General features: G+C 39.7%; 1 protein-coding gene across 1 annotated transcript; it reads right to left on the bottom strand.

The window, feature by feature from the left end:
* Positions 1-974: 974 nt before the first annotated feature.
* pex5 (peroxisomal biogenesis factor 5) lies at positions 975-9,957 on the bottom strand. The gene is made up of 13 exons (XM_020610921.1): positions 9,844-9,957; positions 9,559-9,705; positions 9,270-9,354; positions 8,649-8,739; positions 8,314-8,436; positions 6,861-6,944; positions 6,419-6,538; positions 6,059-6,202; positions 5,821-5,891; positions 4,829-5,050; positions 4,517-4,682; positions 4,279-4,436; positions 975-2,070 (listed from the first exon to the last, which is right to left on the bottom strand). Exons 1-13 carry the CDS (start codon positions 9,908-9,910, stop codon positions 1,824-1,826), a joined length of 1,725 nt encoding a protein of 574 aa, XP_020466577.1. The 5' UTR covers positions 9,911-9,957; the 3' UTR covers positions 975-1,823.
* Positions 9,958-10,105: the final 148 nt, after the last annotated feature.

The following is a 10,105-nucleotide window of genomic DNA, read 5'->3' as shown; positions in this document are numbered from 1 at the left end:
CACCCCCGGGCAGCCAGTAGGCAGTCAATAGTAAGGGGCAGCGGCTAGTTCGATGGTTCTCCAGAATCTTTAAGCTCCTTAATTCCATTGTGTTTAGTTAGACAGTATTTTTGTGGCATTCATGTGGACGAATAAGTAAGAATTTCATTGTACAGGGAAACACGTTTCCTAACTGTGCATATGACAATTAACACTCTGACCTTTGACCTTGACCTTGTCTAGGTGTTTCAGGGCATGAAATAAACCCAGAATATAAATTGTTACAATGTTTATCATCAATAAAGAAACTGGAGAAAGAATTTGTAAATAAATAATTGCATTAAAATTATGCTCATTGAAGTCCAAGTGTATGTACAATTATATTTCCTCTCTTTAAAAGTTGAAACAACTGTTATTAAAATAGAATAAAACAGCATTTTGTCTTTTTGTTATTCTATTTACTTACGGCCTATAGTACAGTTTATTTATTTCTGGTTTCATTCACAATTTACATTTTGTGACCTACTTAAATTTAGAAATGGATGTGTTTGATTTAAACATAATCTAATTTTAACCTAAAACTTAAACGAAGTCCAACCCACAGAGCAGCAACAGGAGCTAGAATAATAAGAAAACAAAGAATGAAATCTCAAAAGCCTTAAATATTTTGTTTACTCAAATTAAACTATACAAATGACCCGGTGACATACTCCAGGCTCCATATTTCAATTGACAGGCTAACTAAAAAGAATAAAGTAAAAGAGGTCGATTCACTTCATCTGAATTCATAACCACAGGTCTAATTTTCTTACATTCTCACTCTCAGTAAGAATTCACATTCTTGGCACAAACGTTCTCAGCTTTGAAACACCTTCTACCATCTGTTAGCTGTATCTGATATATACACCTTCTTTTTTCAGCTTTCAACTTATTTTCTGACATCTGGCCAATTAAGTGCGTGACTGAAAAATAAGAAATCACTAGCAGATGTTTGGAATCAAAGCTTTATTGCTGAATATTATATTAAACATTGCAGTCAGGATAGAACTAGCCTGAAAACCATTATGTTACAATACACAATATGGCATTATTTATATATGGCATTATTTTACAATGACGCTTATCGTTTTACAAGAGCAATATGAAAAAAATAGCAAGAGAGGGAAGAGACCAGAGAAATCATTCTCAAAGGTATTACAATTATCTGATCTCATCAACCAATGCACAATTAATACCCAGCCCCAAAACTCACACACACATAAACCTCATCATAACAGTAACAGTCCTGCTGGTTGTCAGATTATTGTCCTGGCCAATAAACGATAAAAAAAAAAAAGTCACAACAATATTGTACCGTTAACTTACATAACTGCAGCAATTAAACAGTTCAATTTATTACCTGTTAAAGGTTTGAGAGTACTGCGTGCCATGATAAATATTAACTGTCCACATTGTTAATAAATACAAATGGGGATTCATTCATTTTTCATCATTTTCTTCAGCGAGAACAAATTAAAAAAAAAAACGGAAAAAAAAAACTGGCATTTCATTAAACCATTCTCGAGATCAACAGGTAACGAGAGGTCTGTCTAACACACAAAACACAGTGACATAACTGTATTACTGCTGGCTGTGTCTTCCAGGTACAGACTAATACTGCAATATTTGACAGAAGTTATTTAAGCACACATGACCACGAGGTGATGTTTCTAGCATGGTGAAGAATTCAGCGTCTTCCTTCTGCTTTTCTCTCTAATCGTTTCTCTGTGCTTCTTTCAGTCACCCAAACATTTACCTCCCTGAAAAACACATTCACACATAATATGCCCTCCCTTGGCTGGCCTTCATTCAGTCCCACCTTCCACCTCTCTCTGGCAGAAGTGAGCCAGCAATGTGTCCAAATCCCGGCAATCAGCAGCAGCGTATAGAGAGCTCTCTCCCATCATGCTGAGAGCCATACGTAGGGTGGACCAGATGTTGTCAGACATGACGGTTGCTGCTGCACCTCCAGGCCCCCTTGCAGCTCTCCCTCCGTCCCCTGCGGCCTGGCGCTGTAGAGACAGAGCTTCAAGGAAGTGCTCCACTGCCTCTCTAGGGATAAAGAAGATGGGAGGGGGGGAGCATAACTGGGTGAACAGCTGGTTTCAAATATATTACAACATTTACAGAAGCTAAACTATTTTGCTATTAACATGATTAACTACTTCTCATACACTACCAGTCAGACGTTTGGGGACACCTCCATTTTTTCAAACCAACAAATGAACACACCTGAGACATCCTTTCAACAACTGAAATCAATTATTATTCGGACAGATAGCAATGTTACTGAAGTTCCCATAAATGTGTTGCACTTGCAGGTTGCGTTGCCTTCATTCTACATTTGAAAAGTCTGGACACCTGCTGCTGGTGCATCATTTGAAGCTTACCATCTTGTTGTTCTCTCCACAGCCTGGAGGTGTTTCTGGCTCATTATAGGATGAAACTCTGAAATGGTCTGACTTCCACTGTTAACTGTCTTTTTCAAACTAATGCTGCAGAGGGTGTAGTAACACTTTTTCCAACACTACCTTTGTACAGATGGAGCTTGTTGTTCTAAGTAATCAACAAAAGTTGGGCCACCTGTAGGATATTTCTTTTTGCATCAGTTTAAGGCTTTGTTTGTTTCCATTGCTGCAGAAAAGATGCAAGTTAACCTTGATGCGAGAAAAAAAGGCCTGGTTTAATATTAAATCTACATACATTTAGTTTTTAGTGACCTTTGTGTTTGTTTTACTACCCCTGGCAGTTTACTTCTTAGATTAGTACCATTTAAGGTTAAACACTGGACTTGAACTACTTAAATATCAAAGTAACCATTGGAAAAAATGAGGTGACTCTAAACTTTTGACTGGTAGTGTATCGTATTACCAATTAAATTGCATTCCCTGATGACTTTGATCCAGCTAAGACCCAAGTCAGAGCAGGCTTTAACAATCAGACATTTTTGTCAGAAGTGACATGCAGTTCTCAATCTTAAATAATATAAATGGGATGGTCAAAATCTTAGAACCACCTTTCAGTATGATTCAGTGTACTTTAATAAACACCACAAACTACATCTTCCATAATAACCATATGGTTGATTTAACACCTCTCTATAAACAGTTTCCACTAAAAACTGATCATCATAATCCACAGAGAGACTTAATTACAGGGCTGTTGTACTACACTGCATTATTTTTAACCAAGTGTGCATAATGAACTAGGAACCGTGTATTGTACAGAAGTGCAGTTGCCATCTACTGGAAATAAAAGCAACTGTACTGCACCAAGGTTTTTTGCCTTCTAACATTATCCTAGATATAATAATAAAACCCAGTTATAGCTACAGTATGTAACTTAAGGTAGCACTAGCATGAAATTCCAAATCAATCCACTCTGTTCTGCCAAGCGCTCCCCCTCCCTGCTCCACTGTGCTCTACTACAATCTGCTATGCTCCACTATTGCTCTGCCTGGCTCTTCAGATATTTGTTGTTATGAAATTAAAATAAAAGAATGCAACAAAACTTACTGATCAAGCAGAAATAACTGAAAATCTGACTGGTTAGAGAGGTAAATCCCACTCAAAAACATCTGAACAGCTCCTTGAACAGCACTGCTGCCAGTGCTGTTCAAGGAGTCTGGGTCTCTGGAGGCTTCCACGGCACCTTTCCACGTGTTTTGGAGCATATTTCAACAACAAAAATATTTGAAATAAGTTATAGTGTAGCTTTAAGTTGAATTAAAAGTATCCAAGTACAAAGCCAATTTTAAAACTAACAAAAAACACATTATTGTACACAAGACAAGCAAAGTTATTTTTTTAAATATAAAAGTAGAGTGCTACCACTGCTACAATTTGAATTACATACAATTAATTTCACTTTACACAAACATGAGCTCTTGCTTGGTACAATCTCCCCTTGAATTTTTTTAAATAAATTCCTGGGCTCCATAGTTATAGCATAGTAATTAAAGCAATGTGTATCTGAAACATATTCTGTTAAGGTCAGAGTCAGAACCCCAGGACGAGTTGACCCCAAACACAGATTTAACCTATGTTTTCATGTCATTATGAAAATGGGCTATAAATCATCTGTGTTTTCAGTCTAACACAGATGCTGTGTTAGATTAATGTCCACATTGTGGTAACAGCAGTTCATATAAACATTATAGCTGCAACCAAAGAAACATTTTTTGAGTAAACACTGGACACACACGCTTGCTGGGATTACTTAAAAAAACATCACATCTAAAAACAAAAATATCTGCTCCACCTGTGTGCTCCTAAGTTTACACAGCTTATTCCCAAGTTGTAGCGACTACGGATGAAGCCTGGCTGGAGTTCCAGAGCTCTCCTGTAGGCGGCCACTGCCTCCTCTGAGCGGCTTCCATTGGCCAGTGTGGCACCCAGTTTATTCCACAGCAAGTAATCCTGAAGAAAACAAGGGAGAGCTCAGAAACGGAATGAGTAAAGGCAGAGGTTAGGACCTCAGCACCGGCTTCTACACCAACCTGTGGTGTGACAGAGAGCGCAGCACTGAAACAATCCACTGCCTTGTCATACTCCCCGCTGAGGTTGAAGAGAACTCCCAGACCACACTGCAGCTGGGGGTCCACCTGGGTCGGGTCAGAGTTGGCTGCCCGCAGGAACAGGGACTGGACTTCAGTAAACAACGATCTGTTCAAAAGGAAGGAAAGAAAAAAGGGCAAAAGGAAAGAAGGGGTTAGTATATACTGTTTTAAATATTTACTGGATGCTAGATCTGTATACTCCATTTTAAAGCTGTAATTGTTCTGAATCCCACAGTTGTGTGCGATACTCACTCTGGCAGCAGTGACCCAAACCTCTCCCTCTCCTTTTCCCTTTCTCTGGCACTATCCTCCTGGCGTTCCAGCTCATTCTGCTCCCACACAGAACGGTATTTTGGATTGTGCTTAAGCCAGTCACGAAGAGTCTCACAGGCCTGCCTGTGCAGCGATTCATTAGTGAAACTGACAGCCAACGCCATCAGAGCAGTCAGGTTGTCGTTCTTTAGCTCTATACATCTTTAAAAAAAAAAGAAGTATAAATTAAAACAAATTAGGCAATAAACAATTGTTTTGGTTTTATCCAGTCATTTAGATGAGCTAGACGACGTACACTGTCAAATGCTTCATTAGTGGTGTAACATTAGCAATTCAAATGTGGCTGCAGAAAAAAGGCAAGGAACTGGATTATTGTCCCCCTGCTTCAATGCTCTTCGCTCACTCTGACAAAGGGTCTGGGTGATTTGCTTTAATGCAAGTATTTAAACTGTGATTAATGGACATTTACTCAAAAATGGCAACATAAAAGCAGCCACTGCTCATTATTGAGCTATAAACAGGTCAATCAAAGGACTAGAGCCAATCTAGAAAAAACAAAGAACACAGGACGTGCACATCCACCTGTTTTTACAGGCGCTGAACCACCAACAGCTTAAAAGGCAAAAAAAAAAAAAAAAAAGTTTGCACACTGTATTAAACCCTCGATAATTTAATTCAATAGCACTGAATTAAGTTATTGGGAGCTTAATAAAGTGTGCAAACTTTTTTCTTCCTTTTTGCCTCCAACCTAAATAGAGCCTTGATTATCAGTCACTCCACGTCTTTTTTCATATCATTCATAATTTCAAAGAAAAAAAAAAAGTCCACACAGAAAATAGGATGTCTCTATAAAAATATTTTTCACTGCCACCTGGGGTCCAATTATTGCTAAATTCTGTGTATTAGCTTATCTGTTCTGCAGATGAAGTTAATGTACCAAATAATTGCATTTTTCAATTCTGAATTCAGACCTGCGGAGGGCACTGATGGCAGCAAATTCCTGCTCGTTCTCTGCCTGACAGGTTCCAAGATACTGCCAAGCCTGCAATTCAAAGAAAACAGCCACACACGAACACACAGTAGAGATCATTACAACTGCCCTCTGTCAGGGAACAAGTGCAAGTATATTAAAAATAAGGAGATTTATTTATTGGGATTGTTTCTTACTCATTAACAAGAGGATGATCAAAGAATTAAAAACTGGCTCACCAGTTGGTTGTCTGTTTCTTTCTGTACAGCACTTTCAAAGAACCGTACAGCACCAGGGATGTCCCCTGCCTCCATCCTCTTCACTCCTTCTGACAGAGGGTCTGGGTGGGACAAGTAGGGGTTGTCGTCTTCAAATTGATACCCCTGGGGCAAACAATGAATACATGAAGTGTAGGTCTGTGTGTAGTGCTCCAACAGAGGATCTTACAGAGGTTGGTGCATGAACAGCAGTAATATGCTGTATGTAGTGTACTCTCAGACATCAGGGAGAGCTGTATGTGCAAAAATGCTCAAATGCTCAAACACATATAGAGATTGTCTTTCTCAGCAGACGGCTGCTCTGTGCAGGCTGACAGCTACCTTGTCATAAGAAGTGCTGAGTAGCTGATCGAAGTCAGACAGCCAGGGATGACTCTCTGCATCCCTCTTAGCCATTTCCTCCCACTCCTTCTGCAGCTTCTCCCAGAAATCCACATCACTCTGACAAAATGACAGAGATACACATCATTACTTTACAGTGTCTGCTCACACAATACATCTTCCTGTATTAGAGACATATTTGACCTTTACTTTCCCAAGTAAAAGATGAGTGTGCACTGATGATGTGTTGGAGCACAACTGAGACAAGACCAAGAGGTTTGCTTCTTTTCTCTAATGTGTTGCAAATTTTTTAGACACATTTCTCTGCTTATGCAAGTAAAAAATTTAAACTCCAACCTCTAAGTTACCAATGCTCCTAAATAATGTACACCAGCTTTATCTTCGGGTTTAGGATTTGACTTGTCACAGATTTCCTTCTCACCTCTACTGCAGCTTTGGCTTGTTGGAAATCTGGTCCTGATGTGGCGAACTCGTCTACCCAGGCTTCAGCTGACTCTTCTGACACCTGAAAAGTAATAAACAGCAATGACAATGCTTGACTGGTTTCTGCATGTACAACCTAAGAAAATTGTTGCTTGTCCTGAGGATGGGTACATTAAAATAGGAAAAATATAGATGGAAATGAGGAGAAGATGAAAAAAGAAACAGCATTGAAGAAGCACATTTTCTGACTCCATTCCATCCCTATTCTTAATGAGACAGAAAATGCCCTCAACAGCAACTAAATTAAGTGAATGCTGAGTGCGTCTTATTTCCTAAATTTTTAACACCAGCAGCAAAACTCGAATACAACAGTAACTGCAGCTAAAAGTAAAATACCTGGCGCCACAGAGGTCCTACCTGCCTGATGACCTTGGCCCACTGCTCTGCCTGCTTAGCTTTAGTTTTCTCAGTCTTCTCATTTTTCTATGGAGGTTTCCAGTTCCCCCTGTCTCCCTCAGTAACTATGGTAGGAAGCGAGGAGGGGCGGCGTTGGAGAACAGGGCAATGTTTTAGGAAGGAGGTGGTGGTTGGCGAGGAGCAGGAGTTATTTTAAGTAGTAGGAGGAGTAGATGAATAGTGGTAGTTAACTGAGGGAATGGCATGTTCATAACAAGCTTAACAAGCTTGCTGTGGTTAACACAGACTGGTGGTGTGTGACGGACTATGAGCAAAGCTGAAATTATCGCTACTCTACACGTTTACTCTTGTTCAGTGGGGGTTTGATAGATTACTCGCTGACTTTTTACTGAACATGCAGTAATGAGCCCAGGTAATACATTTCACTTCATCTGATACGAGAGCATCATATCAAAATGGAGTGCAGCACAATAATCGTTTTAACTCGATTATTTTGTTTTCATAATCATTGGAAGCCAAAATTGTAATTGAAAATAAAATTCAATTAATTGCCTGGCCCTAGTTAACTGTTTTAAAATTTGGCCTAAGTCAAACCATTAGACCTCAACATGAATTTATAAAATAAATGTATAAAATCCAAAGTCTGGCATCAGCTTTTTTCTGCCTAAACTGAATGAAGTCCAAGTAAATCCTTACAACACCAGTGAAATGAAGAACTGAAAACTGAGTGGAGATGGGAATAATCCAAGCTTGAACGGTACACATTAAAAACATAAGAGGAGAAGCTGACAGTCATAGTCTCTCCTCTTTCTGCTGAACAGATTCCATCTGAAACGTGGTACAGCCTTGAGTGTTGTATTACAGCGAGTGCAGTGGTTGCTTTTAGTCACATCTGTGGAAAATGTTACCCTGCATCAGATACTGGGGTGGTGAGTCACAAGGAATAGCCGACACTGTGTAAAAGTGAACTAAAGTGCCAACCCAGTGTATTCCCTGTTGCAACCATCTCCACCTCAGTGGGCAGTGGCTCATACCTGGTTGAGGTTGGAGGCCCAGTTCTGAGCCCCCTCGGCCTGAGCTTTATCTGTGAGCTGTTTGTCTGTTCTGCTCTCCACTGTGACACTGCCCTCGCCAATCTGCCTAATGAATCGCAGGAACTACACAACAACAAAAAATAACAACAAAAATCCCAGGTTTATACTAATATACTACTAGCTTCTTTCCAAACCAACATTACCACTATGCCCCCAAGGCACTACTCTACAAAAATGATAAAGAAAAAGAGAAAAAATATGATAACACTGTAGATATGTTAAAAGGAATGACAATGGATTCCAATGAGTGTGAAACAGAAAAACTCACTGCTCACCTCTGTGTTTTGTAACTTGGGGTCATCAACCTTTGAGACAAGCTCATTAGCTGTCTGCCTCAGTTCCTCTCCTGGTTGATACTCCTTTGTCCTGTCAGGTAAACAACATAAAAATAATATTACACAGTAAGGAGTCAGAAGATTAAAAGAAATATTCTGATTTATTCTGCACAGGCATGCTGGAAAAAAAAAAAAAAAAAAAATCAATTCAGGATGAAAGGTGTACTTTGCATTGATGTATACGCCTGTTCTTCAGAGGTCAGTGTGTACTATGTTGATGATTAAACACCTGTAAGGCAGATACTCTGTTGATATCTATATAGCTTTCACTTCCTGCTCAGATGCTTTATTGCTGTTTAACTGAGCTTGGATGGTTGGATGAGTTAAACATCTTCCGACAAGGTTAAAAGTCTGAAAATATAAAGTTCAAGAGACACACCCACTCACCAAGAAGACAGGAGCTTGGATTCAACCTGGGCTCTTATTCTCTGTTACTCTCCCTCAAGTGTCTTGTCTGTGCTGCACATTTATGGCAGTGTCCCTGAAGTAGCGATTTATATAAGGCCTTTTTCTGCATCCTATCAACACTCCCAATCCACACCCCCCAGACCCTGTTCTAACCATTCACTCTCCTTGTCTCCCAGGTCTCCTAGCCACAACTTCTCCTCCGACTGCTCCAGATACTCCTCTGCCCAGCGTCCAGGATCTGGAGCAGAGAAAACAAAACAGCAGGTAGGCATATTGTAAAAATGGCAGACAATGCAAAAATAAAAGAATTTATCCAAAGCAGATTTACTCTGGTGTCAGCTGACATTTGAAAGACTGATGAGGATTCCAGAAAGATAGTGTACATTAAGCAAAGTCCATTTACTGAGTAAAAGAAAAAACAACCATAACACACTGAAGTTACCTTCAGCCTCAGCAATAAATTCCCTTGTCCAATCAGCATCTGCCGCATCGCTAAGAGCAACAAGCCCCACTGTAGAGCCAGACTCCGAACCCGAGATGAACTCAGCAGCCCAGTCACCAGAGAGTGCCAACGCTGCCACATCTGGAGCTATGACATGAAAATATGTGGTGCTTAAAATACTGACAACAGTTTGTGCACAGACTTAAGCCTGAGTCACACAAACACTAATGAATATACCTAAAACTATTTTAAAAAATGTATGAGAACTATAATAATGAAGTGTACCTCTCTGTGGAGCTTGTCTGTAGCTCTGCTGGTCAATCTGCTGCATTTCCTCCAGCAGCTGACCCATGTCAAATGTGTGTGCAGGTCGTGGGGGTGCCTGAAGGAACTCATTCACCAGCTGAAGCATAATATAAAATATTTACTACACCTAATTAAAATGTATCTCCTTTTTAGAGATTATATTAAGAAACTGCACACAGTATACATGGAGCTAAACATCTGGAACTGCCTCGGATTGGTTTATTAAAAATTATACACACTG

The sequence above is a fragment of the Monopterus albus genome, unplaced genomic scaffold (genome assembly GCF_001952655.1).
Source record: "Monopterus albus unplaced genomic scaffold, M_albus_1.0 scaffold107.1, whole genome shotgun sequence".
Taxonomy (NCBI): domain Eukaryota; kingdom Metazoa; phylum Chordata; class Actinopteri; order Synbranchiformes; family Synbranchidae; genus Monopterus; species Monopterus albus.
Note: the sequence above shows the minus strand (reverse complement) of the source record. Positions and strands in the feature narration are given on the sequence as shown.

Coding starts and splice junctions, on each gene's coding strand:
- pex5 (XM_020610921.1), bottom strand. CDS start 9,910: ATGGGTCAGCTGCTGGAGGAAATGCAGCAGATTGACCAGCAGAGCTAC. Junction 6,203..6,418: donor TCAGCACTTCTTATGACAAG/GTAGCTGTCAGC, acceptor TGTTTGCCCCAG/GGGTATCAATTTGAAGACGA. Junction 5,051..5,820: donor GCCATCAGTGCCCTCCGCAG/GTCTGAATTCAG, acceptor TTTTTTTTAAAG/ATGTATAGAGCTAAAGAACG.